The sequence below is a fragment of the Ovis aries genome, chromosome 23 (assembly GCF_016772045.2).
Source record: "Ovis aries strain OAR_USU_Benz2616 breed Rambouillet chromosome 23, ARS-UI_Ramb_v3.0, whole genome shotgun sequence".
Lineage (NCBI taxonomy): Eukaryota > Metazoa > Chordata > Mammalia > Artiodactyla > Bovidae > Ovis > Ovis aries.
In genome coordinates this window covers 8,362,077-8,386,150 of record NC_056076.1, presented here as the reverse complement: position 1 = coordinate 8,386,150, position 24,074 = coordinate 8,362,077, and the positions used below count along the sequence as shown (strand labels likewise).

Here is a 24,074-nt window from a genome sequence, read left to right as displayed (position 1 = left end):
TCGTATATTCTTGCCTCCTTTGTTGTAGATTAATTGAGCATACATGTATGATTAGACATAAGAGATGTGGGTTTGATCCCTGGGGTCAGGAAGATCCCCTGGAGGAGGGAATGGCAACCCATTCCAGTATTCTTGCCCAGAATATCTCCATGGACAAAGATACCTGATGGGTTACAGTCCATAGGGTCACAAAGAGTCAGACATGACTGAAGCGGCACAGCACATGTGATTAGAATCAGACGCTAGCCAAGTCTTTGAGGTAAGGACTGAATTCCACACTGGACATTTTCCATTGTATTTTCAACATCCTTAAATGTTATTTTTTATTGTAAATTTTATAAAAATTTAACAGATTTAGAAGAACATTCCCACCAGTATTTTGTATCATTTTTTCTTTATATGTTATTTCATACAAGAAATGTAATGCATTACTCATAATATTGTGAGCTTTTTTTCCCAAAGTTAAATATCATGAAATAGCATTATGATGCCTAGTTAAACATTTTAATGTCAGCAGAATGTTCTATCAGAATGATGAACTATAATTAAACTTGAAACCTTCAGTAACCATTCAGGTCAATAGGACGTTTTCATGAACATAATGAAAAATATTTGAGCAAAAAGAGCTTTTGTGTGTCTCATATTATTTTGCAGACATTTCAATACATGATAACATCTCAAAAACATGACTTCTGGCATACATTTCCAAAATGCATTACAAATTTATTCTGATATCCCAGTTTCAAATATAATAAATAACTTAAGCTCTTTATTCTTCAGTTCAGTCACTCAGTTGTGTCCGACTCTTTGTGATCTCATGAACTGCAGCACTCCAGGCCTCCCTGTCCATCACCAATTCCTGGAGTTTACCCAAACTCATGTCCATTGAGTCAGTGATGCCATCCAACCATCTCATCCTCTGTTGTCACCTTCTCCTCCTGCCTTCAATCTTTCCCAGCATCAGGGTCTTTTCAAATGAGTCAGCTTTTTGCATCAGGTGGCCAAAGTATTGAAGTTTCAGCTTCAACACTTTATTCTTAGTTGTACCAAAATATTCCTTAAATATCTAATAATACCTATCTGTAATTAAGTTTTACAGTTAGTTCCCATATATTCCCACATTGGCATTACTAAAGTCCAAAAGGGTAGAATAAAAGATGAAAATTTATAAACTGAAAAAAATACAAAAAGGTAATATTTCTCATTGATTCATTAAGTCATCTGGGAATTGTCCCAGATAATGCCAAATAGATGGGTTTTTTTCCAAGTAGATATTTGGAAGGGTATGAAAATGTGAAATAATCTAACAGTCCAGAATAATAATTGTCAATAATTATTAGCCTATTACTTTATTCTTATAATTTTTATCCTGCTAGAAAATATTTAATGAGTCATGAATGTTGAGCATTGATTCCTCCCTAAGTAACGAAATTGGTTGTAAGACTGTATCTGAAGAGGCAAAATTAGTCTATATGCTAAATAGTCTGGGCCTACTAGAATTTTCATCGGAAGGACTGATGCTGAAGCTGGAACTCCAATATTTTGGCCACCTGATGCTAAGAACTGACTCATTGGAAAAGACCCTGATGCTGGGAAAGATTAAGGGCAGGAGGAGAAGGGGATGACAGAGGATGAGATGGTTGGATGGCATCACTGACTCAATGAACATGAGTTTGAGCAAGTGCCAGGAGTTGGTGATGGACAGGGAGGCCTGGCGTGCTGCAGTCTATGGGGTCACAGTCAGACATGACTGAACAATTGAACTGAACTAAAATTTGTAAGAACTTTTAAGTAATACATAGATATTTGTACTCTAATAAATACTTCTATAACATTTCTCTAACACAATAGACAACACTATTGATTTGAATAGCTTCAAGTGAAACACAATGATTAAATCCAACATAAGCCTTATATATTAAATACATGTTACATTAACTGCAGAAAAATGAGAACTAGAGAAATGTGGAAGATTTGTTAAAAAAAAAAAAAAAACTTCTGGTTCAACATTTATATAAAGTAGAAACGAGAAAAAGTGAAGTCCACAAACACCTGCACAGGTTAGATAAGAGAGAACTTTCATGGTAAGAAAATAAACTTAAAAATTGTGGGTGTCAAAAGAGTGTGAGTATTACTAAAATTGTATCAATGATACATTTCAGAAAAAAAGAAAGAAAGACATTCAGAAAGAAAAATTATTTCAGTTAATTTTGATATACTTTAGCAATGTTTACTTCATGGGCACAAACAATTGATAGGCAAGGGTTTATAGAATGGTATTACTCCATGAAGTTATGAAAAGAAATAGCTTTTTACTCCTGAAAGATGATAATACCAACTCAACTCTATTGAATTCTACTGTTTAAAATGCTTTAACTTGAATGACACTGGCCAAGGAATCAGAGAATTGGGATCAGTTTTCATATTTAGCAGTATTTTGACTCTGTAGATAATAAGATTTTGTATTTAATAAAATTGTAAGAACAATCAAAATTATCATACTGACCTTATTTTACTATAGTGCCATAACTCAGCGTCTTCTTGGAGAGGTAAAATTTTTGTCTTAAAGTTGTTTGTATATCCATGAAAATGTCGAGATGATTTTGAAATATTCAGTTGGATGAATATGGTTGCTGGATCTTGTGAAGAAAAGACGACAGTAAAACCATCCAAAACCTACCCCATGGAAACTCCACTCAGGCTAACAACTTGACAACTTAGTTAACTGACTATTAAAATATGCTTATTTAGATAAAAAATAAAATTGTATCAATAATACAATACCTCTTACTGTATAGAAAAGTTAATCCCATCTTGATTCAGGACTTAAATGACAAATACAAAGCCTTAACAAATTTTAGTTGACAATGTAGATTAATATTTTTCTAAGCTTTGAATAGGAAAGTATTTTTAGCATCATTAAATACATCCCAACTGTAAAAGAAAATAGATAAATGTTTAGTAAAAATAACATTTATTCACCCAAATATCTCTTAGATAAAATAGAAAAAAAATAAGTTACAAACTTGATAATACTTGGTGAAGATACTTGGAACACTTATAACTGACAAAGGGTTAGTATCAAGATTACAACATAAACATGTACAGGTTAAAAAAAGAGCTCCAAATAGGGTCATGAGCAGAAGACCTGAATAGGAAAGAGAGAAAAACAGTGAACCAATAAAAATATAAAGAGGTATTGACCATAATTTCTTTAGCCAGTATTGGCAGAAGTTTTAATATCTCACATTGAGCACATCTTTGCCAGTACTTTACAATCAGGAGACCATCTAATTGCCTTTAGGAGGTAAGTTAGTAAATTGTTTTGGGAGACATTTTAGCTTTAACTTTTATAAAATTCAACGTTAAAAAATATAACCTGACAATTCTCCTACATATGTCTTCAGAGACTACATTGCACATATACATCAGGAGTTACACACACAAAAGTCCACAGCAGCTCAAGGCTGCAAACAGTCTACTACTCATGAACAAGAGGGTGGTTACTGTCTTAGCACTATTGTGCAGTATAATCATGTGAAACAGAACATCAGGGCTACAATGAAACACTTATGCAGATGAGTCTTAGCAGTTGAAGTATCAGATGATTACAAACAGCATAATATCCATTTTTTTAATGTGTAAGTTGAAAACAACTAAAAGAATACATTTTAAAGGATATTTCTGTTTGTACCATTTTGTTCCTCATATATATGAACTTACCAGGTGGTGCAGTGGTAAAGAATCCACCTGCCAGTGCAGGAAATGCAAGAGACACGAATTCAATCCCTGGGTTAGAAAGATCCCCTGGAGAAGGGAATGACTACCCACTCCAGTATACTTGCCTGGGGAATCCCATGGACAGAGGAGTCTGGCGGTCTGCAGTCCATGAAGTCATGAAGAATCAGACACAACTTAGCACACACACACACACACACGCCCATATATACTATACTTAAATATATGTATAAATACACACATGAAAACAGAAGCATTTGCAAAGTCATGGTAATAACAAGGTAGGGGAGCCCATGTTAGAAACAAGGGACGTTCCAAGATAGAAAAGATTCTGTCGAATATTCTAGAGTCATTGTGGATGTTTATTATTAAATATGTGAACTAATTTTATAATTAAAAATAATATTACTATGTATTCATGCATATATACAAAATAATTTCATGCCTAAGAATGTGTTAACACAAAAAACAGAGCTTGTTTTTAGAAATTTTCTTACCTCAGTTGTCATACCTGAAGCATTTTTCTGTTTTGCTTTCAGCTTGATGATTTCCTGAATCAGATCCATAAGCTCCAGAGATCTTTGAATGAACAGAAAGAAACAAATGGAAACTTGGAAGTTAAACTCAGGCAGTTACAAAATTGGTAATTATTTCATAAAACATGTTGAATTCAAGATTGGGACCTTAGATAAGGAAATCTTGATGTTTTTCCCCTCGTATTTCCTTAAAAACATGAATATCCAATGACAGATGAATGGATAAAGAAGATTTGGTGCATGTATACAATGGAATGTTACTCGGCCACTAAAAGGAATGAAATGGATTCATTAGTAGAGATGTGCATGGACCCAGAGTCCATCCATCCATATAGAATGAAGTTAAGTCAGAAAGAGGAAAACAAATGTCATAATGAATGCGTACATGTGGAATCTAGAGAAATGGTGCAGACGAACCTATTTCCAAGGCAGAAATGGACACCTAGGCATAGTGAATGGACATGTGGATGCGAGGCGAGGTGGGACAAACTGGGAGATTGGGATTGACATATATACACTACCCTGTGTAAAATAGAGAGCCAGTGGGAACCTGCTGTAAACACAGGGAGCTTGCTTGGTGCTCTGTGATGACCTAGAGAGGCGGGATGGGGTGGGGAGGGAAGGAGACCCCAGAGGGAGGGAACATATGTGTACTTCATTATAAAGCAGGCACTAACATTGTAAAGCACTTATATTCCAATAAAAAAGTAATATAGATATTAGAAACATTAAAAGAAACAGATATATAGAAGGAGTTATAATACTTGTAAGAAATGTAAGTTGCAAGCCATTCAGTTTGCTGGACAGTTGATAAGAGAATCACTGTACTTAAGTAAAGCAGTGGTTTAGTAACTGATAGACAAAAACACATATGCATAATCTATATGGTAGGAGTGGTATGTTCTGTGAAAAATGATTTCAGCCCAGAGAGATATCAATTTGGTATAGTTCTTCATAAAAGGTAAAAGGGGACAGAGGTGTCAAATACTACGGATTTGCACTCCAACTGATACAAATAATCTCAGAAAAGTAATGAATCACCTGGGACTGATGTTAAGGAAAAGCAAAGTTCCTCAAACTGAGAGGGCTTTTGACTTTCATCTGGGTAAGTAGTTTGCAGTAACGTCGTGGAAAAGTCCTCCAGTATTGGAAAGTAGTATCAAGGTATAAATCAGGTGGAAATAGAGCTGTGGTTTCCTTTCAGTTGCATGGACAAAAGCAAAGGGGAAAATTGCACATAGATGAGTATTTGAGACTTTTATAAAGTATAGTTTACTGCTTCATTCATATTTACGTTTAGTTTTTAGATAAAGAAATTTACTTAAATGACATTATGTAATCCTACCTAGCTGTTTCCAAAGAAGCAGACCTGGTCTTGCTCCTTTCCCATTAGTGGGAATGAACATTTACTAATCAATTTGTAAATAAAGCTTTCTCTTGTCTGATCATGTAGTTTGTCTCTTTGTAAAAGACTGTATCCTAGGGACAAAGAGGCCAGTCAGTGGCCTTCCACTGACCACTGCATGTACATTGGCCAGGGGTGGGATCCCAGGATGGGCCCCACAACCCATAAAGTTCTATTAAGCCTTAAGTCTCGATTAGTTCTTAACAAAAATTATTCGGCCAATTTGATTTTATTTTTACCTGGAGACAATTCTTTACTTTGAGACTGCCCTCTCTATCTCCTCTGAAATCTGCTTTAAATTTTTATTTTTTTCACTTATTTTTCTCTAACAAACACTCATCCTGCAGACTTTGACATTCTGCCTGGGAATCTTGCTGATTAGACCCACAGGTTGATCACATGTTTTAGCTTCCATGTGCTCACGGATGACACTGTTCCTCATCGTTGCAACAATACATAAATGTCTCCCTGTCTCCAGTGACAGTGGCTTCACTGCTTTTACACCAGCGCTAATAGCCTCTCTACCATCTTTCCAGTGTCTACTTGTTGATGTCCCTAAATCAGCACCACCTATTTGGTTGTGGCAGCATCTCACTTCCAGATACCAATGTCTGTTTGAGATCTCTAGTGCTGCAACATGAATTAACCCCAATATTTAATTGCCTAAAACATTTACCACTGTTCTTTGGGTTTGCTCCTTCATGTAGATGAGGTGGGGTTTACTCTGGCAGCTGCATTCCACAGAGTTCTCTGGGGCTAGAATGTCCAAAATAACCTCACTCCTATACCTGAGACTTCAGCAGGGGTGAGAAATGGCCATTGTTTGTTGGGTCTCTCCCTTGTCCTGAGGAATCGTCCCGGGGAGTTTCACAGTGCCCCTTCCTCCAGATTCTATTGGCATGGGTATCATGACATTTTATCCCCAAATACTTTATAAATCCCTTTAAAAAACATCTTCCTGAAAAATCACTATATGCATTATCAGACCTACAAAAACTCACAGTTCAAGACCCCAGCTGATTAGACTTTGCCCCTACCCACATTCCTCCAGCTAAATCAGATATGCTTTGCTATATTATTATTTCTGTGACCTTGAGCATGTTACTTATTGTAGAACTCTAGAACACCCCCTTAAGGACTGAATAAAATAATGTTTAAGAAACATCTGACAGAGCACATGACGTTAATAAATATGCAACAAATATTAGTTTATTCATCTCACTCTACTTTTTAAGAGGAAATTTCCTCCAGAGAAAATACATTTAGAAAGCAAATTATTACGGAAAGAAAATACACTGGAAAGAAATCTTAGAAATGCCTCCCAGAAAAAATGTTAAATACTAATACTACTTGCCCTGGACTTCAACTACATAAATCTTAGCTTCCTATTAGGTATGTTTTCTTACTGATTTTGAAATGTCTTGTAAGATTATTCACATTTTCACTAGACAGCATTTATAGTAATAATGATCTTGACATTATATACCTAAAACTTCAAATATTAGACTAGAAAAATGTCAGGAACAATGTTATAATATAAAAAGATAGGCATTAACAAGTAAAATAAATGTCAAATTTTCTGTTTAAATATTGTTAACTCTCATTGTAGGGAAATGTTTAGAATTGTAAGTATCAGAAAACTCTCAGAATAAAAGAAAATTGAAACCTAAATATTTAATTAGAACATTCATAATCACATTAATGAAACCTCAGTACTATTTAAAAAAATACCCCTTTGCATTAAATATAAACATTTAAAAACAGAACTATAGTAACTTAAGCATAGTTTATATTGAACAACCTAAAAAAAATGATATCACAATGGGGAATGTTTATTATATTGCCAAACCACTGATTTATGTCAAATATGAAATGATATATACACTATCTTATGACAGTGCTCTTGGAGAGTTTTATAGAAATATAGGAAATGGGTTGTTAGCTTACTTTAAATCAAACTTGAAAATATGATATTGTTTTCAGATCCCAAGAGGAGCTTAGAGTTTAGACTTTAAAGATTGGTGTCCAACTAACATACACATTGTACACACTTCTGTCTAAAATGCAAAGAACTTCTGTGCGCCCCCTGGCCTGGCCCCTGGTTACTTCTAAGACTGAGATGTGTGGCTGGTGTGGGAAAGAAATGATCTCTAAACCTTCTCACCTTGGGAAGTGAAGTGAAAGTCGCTTAGTCGTGTCTAACTCTTTGCAACCCCATGGACTATAGTCCATGGAATTCTCCAGACCAGAATACTTGGTACCTTGGTACCACTCTTGGCTGAACTTCGGGTATGACTCAGTGAAAAGCATGAGAATGATACTGTTTCTAATCTGAATACATTTTCATCTTGTTAGCATGACCCATTTCTAAAGACATACACAGACTATTTTTCTCTGCCTTATAAATTGTTGTGAAGATAGTAATATTTTCTAGTGTTACCTTCAAATATCTAGTTTCTATATCTTCAAATGAAGGCTAAATTTTATATTCATTTTGAAACATAACTAGTGAAGGAACATTTGAAAATTTCTACTCTAATAGAGGAAGATTCTGCTGGTTAGAAAAGAATAATTTTTAGAGATGTGTTCATGCATCTATTATATGCAATATATCCACCAAAGAAACAAAAACACTACAAAGATTTATTCAGAAGCAAACTGACAGACCAATATAATTATTTTCTACAAGAAGCTTGGCAAGTTTAACTAGGAAAACAATTTCTATACTGAATGTAATATTGTCCTTATTTGAACATATCTCACCTTTGAATGTATTCTGCTGGGGGAAAAAAAAAAAAACTCCTCAGTCCAGCGTGAACCATAATTATTAGAGTGAGGTATCAATCTTTGGCCAATAAAATGTGAAAGAGACTGTCTTATTCAGCAGCTACAATGATGCCTCAGATAAACAAAAGTAGATATATAATTCTACATTATTGTGTTAGAAATAGAAATAAAAACGGTTCTAAAGAGAATGTAATCAGGCAAAATTTAAAGAATAAATCATATAGTAAAATATACTGATATAAGAAAGGGTTGCTAAAACACAAATATTAACATTGGATTTCATTTTTCACCCTATAGGTACTATCTTACCTGCTTTATGAGATAGAAATTAGAATCTCTACTTTATAGGTGAGAAACAGTGGCTTTAATGAATACATGACTAACTTAAGTGTCATATGCAAGTCTGTGGATTGGAAAAGACCTTTCACTTTAGACCTGTCAGAATTACAGAACTGATGGTTGGAAACTGTCACACATGCGTAAGACATTTAAACAATTCATTTCATCCTTTAAAGTTTGTGTTTTCTCACCTGTAAAATGGAGTTAACAATGCCTGTTAAAACTAACCTACCACTTAAAAGAATTAGAAAAAAGACAAGCAAAACCTAAAGTCAGAAAAAGGAAGAACTAATAAAGATCAGAGAGGGAATACAATATATATTAAAAGAACAAGAGAAAATCAATAAAACAAAGAGCTGGTTCTTTTAAATGATAAACAAGATGTACAAACCTCTCACCAGACTAAACAAGAAGGAAAGAGATTACCCAAATAAAATAAGAAATGAAAAAGGAGACAGAGCAATGATGCTGCAGAAATACAAAAAACTACAAGGAAATACTATGAACAATTATATGTCAAAAAGATCAGTGACCTAGAAGAAACGGACAAGTATCTAGAAACATACAGTCCATCAAAATGAATCAATAATAGGTAATTTGAATAGACCAATCACTAAAAATGAAATAGAACCTGTAATCTTAAAAACCCCCTACAAACAAAAGTCCAGGACCAGATGGCTTCATAGGTGAACTCAACCAAACATGCAAAGAACTTATCCTTCCCAAACTCATGCAAAAAACTGAAGAGGAGGGAACACTCCCAAAGACATTCTTTGAAACCACCATGACTCTAATATCAAAACCAGACAAAGACATCACCAAAGAAGAAAATTACAGGCCAATATCTTTGACTATAAATGCAAAAATTCTCAACAAAATATTAGCAAGCCAAATCAATAACATATAAAGGATCATACACCATGAACAAGTGCTACTCATCTCACTAGGATTGTTCAACACACACAGAATAATCAATGTGATGCACCACATAAATAAAAGGCTAAAACCATGTGATCATCTAAATGCAGAAAAAGCATTTGACAAGATCCAACATCCATTTATGATAAAAAACTTTACCAAAGTTGGTACAGTGGGAACGTATCTCAAGATAATAAAACCTACTTATGAAAGACCCACAGCCAATATAATACTCAGTTGTGAAAAGTTAAAGCCTTCCCCCTAAAGTCTGCAACAAGACAAGGATGCCCCCTCCCCTCTTCTATTCAACACAGTACTGGAAGTCCTAGTCACAGCAGTCAGACAAAGACAAGGTTTCCAAATTGGAAGGGAAGTGGTAAAAGTGTCATTATATGTAGATGATCTGATACTATGTACAGCAAACCCTAAACACGCCATACAGAAACTACTCAAACTGTCAGCAACGTAGCAGGATAAAGATGAACACATAAAAGTTAAACTATTAGAAAGGGAACATAAAAAAATACTTTAAAAAACTGCACCCCCAAAATAAAATGCTCAAGAATAAACCTGACCAGTGAGGTGAAAGACTTATATACTAAGAACTACAAAACATTATAAAGAAAACTGAAGATAATCCAAAGAAATAGAAAGGTATCTCCAAGCACTTATATTGGAAGAATTAATATTGTTAAAATGGCCATCGTGCCCAAAGCAATCTGAAGATTTAATGTGATCCCTTGCTGGGAGCCAGCATGAGGAATTCCACCCGTGACAAGGTCATGCGGCAGAGCTCTGATGGCAAGGCTAATCAGACCTCAGGTTTTCCCCCTGGAATTTCCTGAGCATCCACCCCCCCCAAAATAAGAATCTGCCTGCTTTTCCACTCTTCTAAAATTTTCTGGAAAAAGTCAAATCAGGGCTTTAGTCTTCTGCATTTGAAAGGGATGTTTCCGTTAAAACCCCCTCTGATAGCTCTCTAGCTTGCCTAACAGGTTCCCTGGACCTCTTACAGCTTGTGAATTGCATACAGCCCCTAACCGCGAGAGATACAAAGCTTAAAAGCATCTTAAAGATACAGAGCCTTTTCTAAAGAGCTAAAAATCATATCGGTGACGGGTTTTCACTGTTGACTCAATGATTGGTGCCAGGCCTCCATATTTTTTATCTTTTAGGCACCTGGGAGGATGTTAATAAATGTAAACAGGATATGGAAAAAGATATATAATAGTTTTGATGTTAGCAACTCTAGACTTTTGAGTTAATTACTTTTCTCTTTGTTATATATCACTGCACTCCTCTTGTGTCCTTGCTATGTAAGAATGTAACTTTATTTAGTGCTTTCTGAGAGTGGCACCGGACTTTGGAAAGATCAACACAAATAAGTCTTCTGGTTGACAAACCCTTATCAGAAAAAAAAGGCTGTAAAATGTTAATTGGCCCTTTTGGCCAGAAGATGATGTAAATTACCTAAGACTTGTGTATACAACTAGGTATGCAGAGAGAAAAGCCTGGCTTTGATAAAAGTCTGGGCTGCTAACGCTGCATAACTTTGTGTTACCCATTGATCTCCCTGTTCCATCAAAATTATAAAAGGCCTTCTGAACAATAGGGGCTGGAGCCAGTCGCTGGACTGGTTTCCCCTGTGTCTCCTCTTTACTCTAATTTCAGGCTGAATTCCCATCTGGAGTGGGGCGGCTCACTAAATCTACTTACTTGCCCTGGCTTTTAAGACCCGCGCAAAAGGGAGCCTAAGGAGGGGCACCCTTAGATATTCAAGTGGGCGCTGGTGGCCCAACGTAGATAGTGCAAGCTCCTTGTCTGGAACTTTATTGGCCTGCCCCATAAGCCAAGTTATTCAGCCTTCTTTCTCCACTTAATTTTCCTACTACACTATTTCTCCCTAATCTAATCTTTTATTTCTATATTAATAAACAAATAAGTTTTCCTCGCCAACGCCATCCCTGCTTCAAATTCCCTGGATCCACCAGGGCTGGACCCCAGCAATCCCTATCAAATTACCCATGATATTTTCACAGAACTAGAACAAATAATCCTAATTCCTGTGGAAAGGGCCAAGAGTTACCAAAGCAACCCTGAAGAAAAAAAACAAGGCAAGAGACATAACCCTTCCAGACTTCAGACTACATTATAAAATTACAGTCATTGAAACAGCATGATATTGGCACAAAAACAGACATATGGATCAATGGAACAGAAAAGAGGACTTAGAAATAAACCCACATAGCTATGGTCAAAATCTTTACCAAAGGAGGCAAAAATATACAAAAAGGAAAAAGTCTCTTCAGCAAGTAGCACCAGGAAAGTTGGACAGCCACATGCAAATCAAAGTTACAACACATCCTCTTACCATATACACACACAAAAAAAAAATCAAAATGGCTTAAAGACTTAAACCTAAGACATGACACCATAAAACTCCTAGAAGAGAACATAAGCAAAACATTCTCTGATGTAAATCATACATATGTTTTCTTAGGTCAGTATCCCAAGGCAACAGAAATTTTTTAAAAAAGAGATCTAATCAAATTCACAAGCTTTTGCACTCTAGAGGAAACCATAAACAGAATGAAAAGACAACCTACAGAATGGGAGAAAATATTTGCATATGATGCAACCAACAAAGGTTTGATTTCCAAAATATACAAATAGCTCAGACAATTGAATGACAAAAAAAGAAAAAAAACAAACAGCCCTATCTAAAAATGTACAGGAGACCTAAACAGACATTTCTCCAAAGAAGTCATACAGATAGCCAAGAGACAAACATGCTCAACGTAGTTAATTGTTCAGTTCAGTTCAGTTCAGTTGCTCAGTTGTGTCCAACTCTTTGTGACCCCATGAACTGCAGCATGCCAGGCCTCCCTGTCCATCACCAACACCCAGAGTTCACTCAAACTCACGTCCATCGAGTCGGTGATGCCATGCAGCCATCTCATCCTCTGTCTTCCCCTTCTCCTCCTGCCCCCAATCCCTCCCAGCATCAGAGTCTTTTCCAGTGAGTCAACTCTTCACATGAGGTGGCCAAAGTACTGGAGTTTCAGCTTTAGTATCATTCCTTCCAAATTGTTAGAGAAATGGAAATCAAAATGACAGTGAGATATCACCTCACATCAGTCATAATGGCTGTCATTAAAACATCTACAAATAACAAATGCTAGAGAGGATGTGAGCAAAAGGGAACCCACAGCCACTGTGGAAAACTGTATAAAGGTTCTTCAGAAATCTGATAATAGAATCACCATATGATCTAACAAACCCACTCCTGGGTATATATCCAGACAAAACTATAATTCAAAAAGATAGCTTGCACCTCTACGTTCATAGTCACACTATTCACAATAGACAAGACATGGAAAAAAACTAAATGTCCATCAACAGATGAATAAAGAAGATGTGCTACAAATATACAATATACTCAGTAGTAAAAATAATGCAATAACATCATTTGCAGCAACATGAATGCAAATAGAGATCATCATACCAAGTGAAGTAAGTCAGAAAAAGATGAATACCATGTGATATTACATATGTGAAATCTAAAGTATGACACAAATGACTCTATCTATGAAACAGCATCACAAATGCAGAGAAAGATTGGTGGTTGCCAAGGGAGAGAGGATTGGGGAGGAATGGAGTGGGAGGTTGCTGTTATCAGATATAAGCTTTTATATATAGAATGGATCAACAATAAGGTCCTACTGTACACCACAGAGAACAATATTCAATAATTCTATTATAAACCATATGCTAGCAAAGTAATGCTCAAAATGCTTCAAGCTAGGCTTCAGAAGTAAGTAAGCAGAGAAATTCCAGATGTGCAAACTGGATTTAGAAAAGGCAAAGGAACCAGAGATCAAACTGCCAACATTGGTTGGATCATAGGAAAAGCAAAGGAATTCCAGAAAACGTCTACTTCATTGACTACACTAAAGCCTGTCATTGTGAGGATCCCAACAAACTGTGGAAAATTATTGAGATGAGAATACCAGACCACGTGACCTGTCTCCTGAGAAACCTTTATGCAGGACGAGAAGCAACTGTTAGACCCAGACATGTAACAACAGACTGGTTCGAAATTGGGAAAGGAATATGTCAAGGCTGTATATTGTCACCCTGCTTATTTAACTTCTATGCAGAGTACATCATACAAAAAGCTGGGCTGGATGAAGCACAAACTGATATTAAGATTTCTGGGAGAAATATCAACAACCTCAGACATGCAGATGACACCACTCCAATGGCAGAAAGAGAAGAGGAACTAAAGAGCCTCTTGATGAGAGTGAAAAAGCTGGCTTACAATTCAACATTCAAAAACTTAAGATCATGTCATCTGGTGCCATCACTTCATGGCAAATAGACGGGGAAAAAGTGGAAACAGTGACAGACTTTTTCCCCTTTGGGCTCCACAATCACTGCGGATGAAGGCTGCAGCCATGAAATTAAAAGATGCTTGCTCCTTGGAAGACAAACTATGACCAACTTAGCATATTAGAAAGCAGAGACATCACTTTGCTGAGAAAGGTCCATATAGTCAAAGCTATGGTTTTTCCAATAGTCATGTATGGGTGTGAGAGTTGGACTACAAAGAAGGCTGAGCACTGAAGAATGGATGCTTTTGAACTGTGGTGTTGGAGAAGACTTTCGAGAGTCCCTTGGACTGCGAAGAGATCAAACCAGTCAATCCTAAAGGAAATCAACCCTGAATATTCATTGGAAGGACTGATGCTGAAGCTGAAGCTTCAATACTTTGGCCACCTTGATGTGAAGAGCTGACTCATTGGAAAAGACCTTGATGTTGGGAAAGACTGAGGGCAGGAGGAGAAGTGGGAAACAGTGGATAAGATGGTTGTGTGTATCACTGACTCAATGGACATGAGTGTGAGCAAACTCTGGGTGATGGTAGATGACAGGGGAGCCAGGGGTGATGCAGTCCATGGGGTCACAAAGAGTTGGACATGACTTAGCGACTAAACAACAAACCATAATGGAAAAGAATATATAAAAATGTGTATGCATAACTAAATCACCTTACTATATAACAGTAATTAACATTGTAAATCAACTATATGTCAATAAAAAGTGAAAAAAAAAACATAAAAAGTCAGGTGTTACAATAAATCAAGAAAAAAATCTCCAACAAAGCCTGTTCAATTATGATCTGGCAACCATAATTTAGTGTATGCTAACTGTGCTTTTGAACTGTGGTGTTGGAGAAGACTCTTGAGAGTCCCTTGGACTGCAAGGAGATCCAACCAGTCCATCCTAAAGGAAATCAGTCCTGAATATTCATTGGAAGGACTGATGCTAAAGCTGAAACTCCAATACTCTGGCCACTTGATGGGAAGAACTGACTCACTAGGAAGGACCCTGATGCTGGAAAAGACTCAAGGTGGGAGGAGAAGGGGCCAACAGAGGATGAGATGGTTGGAAGGCATCACTGACTCAATGGACATGAGTTTGAATAAGTTCTGGGAGTTGATGATGGACAGGGAAGCCTGGTGTGCTGCAGTCCATGGGGCCACAAAGTGTTGGACAAAACTGAGCGACTGAACTAAACTGTGCCATTTTTCTAGAAGGCCAATGTGTTTAATGTTTATTTCATGAGGCTTAAATTAAAGATATTAAATAAAGATGAGAACTACATCAATGAAATGTTTCTCATTGGCCAAGATTTCAGTAATATTTTTTTAATTTATTCATGTAATACATTTTTCTTTAATACTTAAGTCTAACCATACTGTTTGGTTCTGGTCACCACAAATAAATGTAAAGAGGATCTCAGGAAGAATGGCAATGAGTAGGTTTCAGAATGTTTTCCATAAAGGGACAGTAGAAGGAATTAAGTTTGTTACTTTTAACAGTTTCTCCAGTTTTCCTGTTACCATCAAACAAAGTTAAACATTTTTCGGAAAGATGCTGGGCAATCCTCTGTAGCAAGAGATGATTAAGTAAAGGAATCTGAACTAAAAACTAAAATGACATTTTAACATTAAGCCATAATTTAGAATAAATAGATAATAGTATTTAGATCTGTAAATTTGAATTTTGTGAATGAACATTTTATTATATTCTTAGAGGTGTGATCAATTCAGTTACATAAAATCAGGTTTTATAACTTCTCTTTAGCTTGCTTTTAGGTCTATTTCTTCTCTGTGAATGATAAATCAGAATATTATGGTTGAATGAAAAATACTACTTTTATACAAAATCTAACAATTTCTCTAGGTATTAAATATTTTGGCCTAAATTCTCTGAGATTAAATGTGACATCAAAGAAACGGCTCTCAGTCTAACTGTTGAATAGAACTCAGTTCTTTGACATATAATTTTAATAGTTATTCCTGTAGTGGTATGAGGAGATTAAGTTTTCCAGAATCTGACTCATTATGAAAGGAAAATATGAGTGCTTATTTGGAAGCTAAATGTCGTAATCACCCTGAGCCTACACATTAGTACACACATTGCATACACATTAGTAACAAAAATTGAGGTAATTTTTGAAAATGTAAGAATGACAATACAATTGACGTTGAACAACTCTAGGGTTAATCCATGTATAATTTTAGCGAGCCCTCTGTATCTGGTTTCTCATCATCAGTAGCTTCAACTAACCACTGATCCTCTAGTTCTATACTATTTATTACCAAAAAATTTCTTTGTACAAGTGGACCCACATAGTTCAAACCTGAGTTGTTTAAGCACCAACTGGACTTTTGTTGTTGCTCAGTTGCTAAGTCATGTCTGACTCTTTGAAGCCCCAAGGACTGAAGCACACCAGGCTTCCCTGTCCTCCACAATCTCCCTGAGTTTGCTCAAATTCATGTTCATTGAGTCAGTGATGCCATCCAACCATCTCATCCTCCGTCATCCCCTTCTCCTGCCTTTCATCTTTCTCAGCATCAGGGTCTTTTCCAATGAGTCAGCTCTTCACATCAGGTGGCCAAAGGATTGGAGCTTCAGCATCAGTTCTTCCAATGAACATTCAGGGTTGATTTCTTTTAGGATTGATTGGTTTGATCAACTGGACTTATTTCCCATCAAATGGTAGGAAGGAGAATAATTTCTGGGGACTCTGATTCCTTTTATAACCTGGTGTTTTATCTCAGAAACCACACCCAAAATGGCAATAGTTAGTACAAGTATTTGGGAACTGGGAAACAAGTCAATGAGTGTTGACTGCTGCCAGCTAATTTGGTGTTTTTCAGTACACCTGTGCTGAGGTATCAATGCTTGTGACCTGATAGCTCAGCAGTACCGCTAAATGCCCCAATCTCAGAGACTGGAAAAGATCTAGAAGGAAAGTATGAATAACACAGATTTCAGTTGGATTATATCTTTCTACTGACACTTGGCCAATGTGAGACTTTTACAGGAATCCACTGGGAACTAGGAGGAACTTCCCTGGTGGCTCAGACAGTAAAGCATCTGCCTGCAATGCAGGAGACCTGGGTTCAGTCCCTGGATTGGGAAGATGCCCTGGAGAAGGAAATGGCAACCCACTCCAGTACTCTTGCCTGGAAAATTCCATGGATGGAGGAGCCTGGTAGGCTACAGTCCATGGGGTCGCAAAGAGTTGGACACAACTGAGTGACTTCCCTCACTCACTGAGAACCAGAGTTAAGCCTCTGAGCAAGGATTACTAATCCCTCTTGTATAAGATTCCCTTTATGTTTTAAAAATTCAAACTCTGTAAAACTATAAAAAAAAACTATTCAAACTCTGTAACTATTAAAAAAAAACAGAAAATATGCTTTAACTTGACTAAATCTGTTTGGCAATGATAATGTCATTGGTGCTATTTATGATACCTATAAAATAATGCTGAACACTAAGGAATAAATTTTTCATATATTCCTCATTACAACATAATGGAGTTATGATTTTGGACAGAGAAAATGAGTTCAGTAGCCCTCTGCCTAAGATCATTTAAATTGGTAATATAAGCATCAATAACAAACCATACAAAATAAACTACAAGTAAATTTTAAAGAGAGAACAAAAGTAAACAGTGAAGGTATTATTAAGAAAATGAGAGTTTGTTGTCATTTGGGGAAGGCCTTTTTAAGCAAATGGACATCTCAGAAGCTATAAATTACGACATTTGATTTCATGAAATTTACAAATTTATTTTAATCAAAGGCTCATTCCTCAGAGCCAACTACTTTGAAGTATCTTAGGTGCTTTTCCTGCTACTTATCCTCATGTATCCATATTACATGAAAGTGAAAGTTGCTCAGTCATGTCTGACTTTGTGACCCCATGGACTATACAGCCCATGGAATTCTCCAGGCCAGAATACAGGAGTGGGTGAACTTTTCCTTCTCCAGGGGATCTTCCCAACCCAGAGATCAAACCCAGGTCTCCCACATTGCAGGTGGATTCTTTACCAGCTGAACCACAGTTAGCTTAGTTCAATCATTCATGTCCAACTCTTTGCGACCCCATGGACTGCAGCATACCAGGCCTCCCTGTCCATCACCAACTCCCGGAGTTTACTCAGACTCATGTCCATTAAGTCGGTGATGCCATCCAACCAGCTCATCCTCTGTCGTCCCCTTTTGCTCCTGCCTTCAATCTTGCCCAACATCAAAGTCTTTTCCAGTGAGTCAGTTCTTTGCATCGGGTGGCCACAGTATTGGAGTTTTGGCTTTAGCATCAGTCCTTCCAATGAATATTCAATGAATATTCAGGACTGGTTTCCTTTAGGATGGACTGGTTGGATCTCCTTGGAGAACAGAATGGCAAATCACTTTAGTATTCTTGCCTTGAGAATCCCATGAACAGTATGAAAAGGCTGAGCCACAAGGAAAGCCCAATATTACATGATTTTCCTACTATTCTTTTTATATTCTTTCTCTCTTGAGAACTCATTACTGGATGAAGACTTAATCCCTTCTTCCCCACAACTTCAACCACTCTTTCCCTGTCTCATCACATTGGGGTGGCCCCAAAGTTGTTCGGGGTTTTCTGTATGTTATCTTTCCCCAGAGCCACTCTTGTGCCTCTTTTATACAGAATATAAATGATGTTACTTGAAGTCAATGTTTCATCCTTTACCACAGGTTTTGAAATAGTACCAAAAATGTCATAAGTCACAAATTAGTATGCATTCTTTTCTTTATGACTTTGACATGCTTGATGTTGTCTACACATCCTGTGTTTTCCTATAGGGAGCATGCCGCACAGTATTGCTTTTATGTATTTTCCTCTGAACTGGGCTTGGGAGTTCTATTTCTTGCTTTCACTTCTACAAAAGTCATTTAAGTTATTTTAAAAATCTTGATCCCTGTGATTATATCTCTGTAATTAAAGTGAAGGATAAAATTACATTTTTAAATATCCCCCCCCACCCCCGTGAAGAATTGTCTGTCTTAATATTTGGCCTTGTTCCTCCTGCCCTTCTAGAAATTACTTGAGTAAAAATACATAAACTAGAGATACACATTTATAGTTTTATTAAATACATTTACCCTGATTTTCAGTTTATAACTGTTGTTGTCTGCTCACTAAGTCTTGTCTGACTCTTGTGACCCCATGGACTATAGCCCGCCAGACTCCTCTGTCCATGGGATTTCTCAGGTAAGAATACTGGAGTGGGTTTCCATTTCCTCCTCCAGGATATCTTCCTGACCAAGGGATCAAACCTGTGTCTCCTGCTTGGCTGGAAGATTCTTTACCACTGAGTCACCAGGGAAGCCCATGTAACCGTTACACGTTAGACTTAAATCAATGACTCATTATTTTTGATGTTTGTAGTCAACCTACTCCACACTTTTGGTATTGCTGAGCCCCTAAATTTATGTCACTTTTCAGGTGATTGAGGTCTCTGTGTGAGAGACAAGTCCTTTATCTTTTCCATCCAGCTAAATAAAGTCATAATTTCATATATATTTAAACTTAGACTAAATGTCACACTTCCCAATTCATATTTGCTAATTTATTTGCCAGAGATTAGACTCAGATTCATATTTTCTGTGTTGACCATACTTTTAAGATGTTTTGGTATTTGCATTTTTTTAATGAAAGCACATTTAACTGTTTTTATTTGCACTCTTAATTAGTATTAAAGTTTCACTGACATTTGATTTGGCTCGTACTGATCTCTTTATTTTGGTTCTTCACTCAGTAATCTGGGAGACATGTCTCATGAATTTGTCCAAGAAGGATAAGCAGCTCCAGTTGCTTTTACATGTGAAGAACAACTTGGGGGTTGAATATAATTCTCGGTTCACAAAGTAGTGCCATCAACAAACACAATTCTGCTGTGCTGGTGTTATACAAGAGATATCTGTCATTAATTTAATGTTTGTCTTTTTTTTTTTTTGCTACAAACGTAGTAACATTAGTCTTATTCTTTGACTCTGTGAAAAGGAACTATTCCAAGGTAAATTTGAAGCTAGTAAGTTAGGTGTAGCTTTTAAAAATTGAAGTATAGTTGATGACAGGGAGGCCTGGCATGCTGTGATTCATGGGGTCACCAAGAGTTGGACACGACTGAGCGACTGAACTAAACTGAACTGATAGTTGATTTAAGTTAGATGTAATTGTGAAGAGTAATTTAATCTGAATGTTCAAGTCTTTAAATTTCAGTTGAGAAAGAGATGAGATGCAATATTATTTCTCATGTATTTTTATTTTTCTATGTTTATTTCCACTTCAAGATCATTAATTATTCCTTCAGAAATGTCAGTAGATATCTGCTTTGCCATGTGTTTTCACTGTATCAATCACATTATCTCCATGCACTTTTAACTCTTAGATACTTGTTTCCTCTGAATTCTGAGACAGCTTTTCAACTTTGTTCAGTTTTCATAGCTGCTAGTATTCTGCACTCAAGGTAATTTTAAAATTTTTCATGGGTTTGCTTTTGTCTTTCTCTTATGTTAGACAGTTTTTTGGGTTTTTTACCCCCATTTTGGTCATTAACTACAACAGCTTCCCTAATAATGTTCCATGTCTCCATCACAAAGGCCACCTGACATCATGTCTTATAGGAGATTCCTAACAGAATTAAACACACACACATAGAATTTCAAAATTTAACTTTTCTTTGGGTATTTATTTTATTTTATTCTGACTTCTCACAATATTACATCCTTTCATTTTCTTGATATTTTTTCCTTGGATGAAATGTTCTCACTGTTTTGTTGTTGTTGTTGTTGTTGTTAAGTGTTTTGTTGACTTGTCTTATATGAGGAGATATTTATTCAGGTCAAAGTACCTACATTATTATCAATTCATTTTCTAAAATTTCCGTAGCCTTTATACCATGTGATCCTAATGATAGAGAAAACATCACTAGTTCAACTTATCACAAAATGACAATTACCTTCACAATTTAAACAGTGAGTCAGAAAGACTGAGGGGAAGAATAAAATTTGTTCCAGCTGTTGGTTTTTAAGCAAGGAGATATATAGCAATTTGGCAGCACTGTCTTTGTCATATTTGAAATACTCTGACACCTTCCTATTAAAATACGTATTAAACATTGCAAACTTTTAAAGCATTTCAGCAGCACTGGAAAAGAGTAATTTTTGGTATAGAGAGAAGTCGGGGTTTCCATTAGGAAATGGCAGGACCCAGCTGCCCACCCAAGCATCATCTGGATCTTTGGTTTCCTCCTCTGTAGTTCTGGCTCACACACAGCCCTACTTTGTCTGTCTGCTTTGTGTCCTACTTCTAATTTTTTCTTCACCCTTTATATCAGAGGAGCATGCAGCATTTAGTTTGGCAGATCTTCTATCACCCAATGAATGGCTTCCAACTCCCACCCATGCTTTCTATCTTTTTTCTGCCAGAATAATTCTCTCCCCCTATTTTGACAGGAACTCTTGGCAAGAGAGAAAAAGACTCTGAACGACTTTAGGATATATGGCATAAATAGTTGACTTTAGACCCTCTGTGTTCAAGGTTTTCTACTTGGCTCTCCTTGTGATATGCTTTATACCACCACAGCTATACTATGGTATAATAATCCCAGTTGGTACTTGGAGTTAAAGTCTTTTATAGCCATAAATGTGTGTTATGCAATGACAGTCAAACGCTGACATATTTTTTTTTCCCAATGCTTTATGGTCTAGAATTGTACCGTGATTGCTGTAGGTAAATTAAATGTTACTTGGGATTTAATGCAATGCATTGTCAATACCAAATAATAGATAATAAAACAGTGTAATAAATTACCTTAAAAAAATACAGAAAGTTGTTTAATGTACACCATCAGCTCTTATTTCTAAGACTTTATGTGGCTTCCATAATGGATTAGATCAGCAGATTAGCATTGCTAAAGAATATTAAGAGTTTCCTGAAAAGGAGCTGATCATAAAAATACCTATCCTTGCTTCTCCTTATTTTCAGTATTAAAAATTAAAGTTTCAAATGTCACCGTGCAACAGAAATACAATGTGAGCCAGATATGAGCTGCAGGTTAAAAAGGAAAGAGTTTCTGAATTATGTTTTACTCACCCTAACATATCCAACATATTGACAACTATCAACATATAATAAATATAAAAAAGATAAATGGAAAGATAGCCCATAATCATGAATTAGAAGAATTAACAGTTAAAACAGCCATCCTACTAAAGGCAATCTACAGATTCAATGTAACCTCTATCAAAATTCCACTGACATTTTCCACAGAAATACACACCAAAAAACTGAAATTAGTATGGAACTACAAAAGACCTTGAATAGCCAAAATCACCTTAAGAAAGAACAAAGCTGGAGGCATCATACTTCCTGATTTCAAATTATATTAAAGTGATAGTAAGCAAAAGAAATTATGGTTTTGACATAAAAACAGACATAGATCAATGGAACTGAATACTGAGCCCACATATAAAACTGAAACATATATGGTCAATTAATTTACAACAAAGACCAAGAATATATGTTTGGGAAGGAACAGTCTCTTCCATACACAGTATTGAGAAAACCGGGAAGTCAAACGCAAAAGAGTGAAATTGGACCTCTGTCTTCAGTTCAGTTCAGTTGCTCAGTTGTGTCCGACTCTTTGTGACCCCATGGATTGCAGCACAGCAGGCCTCCCTGTCCATCACCAGCTCCCGGAGTTTACTCAAACTCAGGTCCATTGAGTTGGTGATGTCATCTAACCATCTCATCCTCTGTCGTCCCCTTCTCCTCCCCCTGTCTTACACCATACACAAAAAGTATCTTAAAATGGATGGACGACTTGAATGTAAGTATCTGAGATGATAAAACTCTTAGAAGAAAACATAGGCAGTTACTTTCTTGGCAATGATTCTAACACCAAAAACAGAGGCAGCAAAAGCAAAAATAAACAAGTGAGACTATATTGAACTGAAAAGCTTCTGCATAGCAAAGGAAACCATCAACAAAATAAATAGGCAGCCTGGGAATGGGAGAAAATATCTGCAAATCATTGTTCTGTTAAGGGGTAATAACCAAAGCATATAAGGGACTCATAAAACTTAATAACAAAACACCAAACAATCCAATTAAAATATGGGCAGAGTATCTGAATAGACATTTTTCCAAAGAAGACATACAGATTGCCAACGGGTGCATGAAAAACTATTCAACATCACTAATCGTCAGGGAAATGCAAATAGAAGCCTCAGTGAGTTATCACCTGACATCTACTAGAGTGGCACCATCAAAAAGACAAGAAACACCAAATGCCAGCAAAGATGTGGAGAAAAGGGAGCTCTGTGCACTGCTGATAGAAATGTAATCAGCACAGAAACTACGGAAAGTAATAACAGCATTCCTCAAAAAATTAAACATAGAACTACCTACCATGTGATCCAGCAATTTTACTTCCAGTTATTTATCTGAAGAAAATGAAAACACTAACAAGAGAATTTCTTCACCCTTATGTTTACTGCAGCATGATTTTCAGTAGCCAAGATAGGAAAGTGAAAGAAAATGTCAGTTGCTTGGTTGTGTCCGACTCTGCGAACCCATGGACTGTAGCCTGCCAGGCCCCTCTGTTCATGAAATTCTCCAGGCAATAACACTGGAGTGGGTAGCCATTCCTTTCTCCAGGGGATCTTCTTGACCCAGGCATCGAACCTGGATCTCCTGCGTTGCAGACAGATTCTTTGCCGTCTGAGTCACCAGGGAAGCCCAGTCAAGATACGGGTATAGCCTAAGTGTCGATCACTGGATGAGACAGTAAAGAAAACAGTGTATATACAAATATACAATGCTCTACTACATATTCATAAAAAATAAAATCTTGCCAACTGGGGCAATGTGGATGAAACTTGAGGGCACTATGCTAAGTGACAGAAGTCAGAAAAGACAGAAACCATATGGTCGCACTTAGGTAGGAATCTAAA

The 24,074-nt window shown here is 36.5% G+C and overlaps 1 protein-coding gene across 4 annotated transcripts in view; it reads left to right on the top strand.

Moving 5' to 3' along the window:
* CCDC102B (coiled-coil domain containing 102B) overlaps window positions 1-24,074 on the top strand; it is a 291,274-nt gene that overhangs the window by 251,832 nt on the left and 15,368 nt on the right. For 3 of the 4 annotated variants that reach the window (XM_060405587.1, XM_004020403.5, XM_060405586.1), the window contains one exon: window positions 4,278-4,381. In XM_060405587.1, coding sequence (XP_060261570.1) covers window positions 4,278-4,381 — 104 coding nt within the window. Of the gene's footprint in view, window positions 1-4,277; window positions 9,087-24,074 lie in introns of those variants that run through there. The other variant, XM_012103298.5, reaches the window with a different exon arrangement.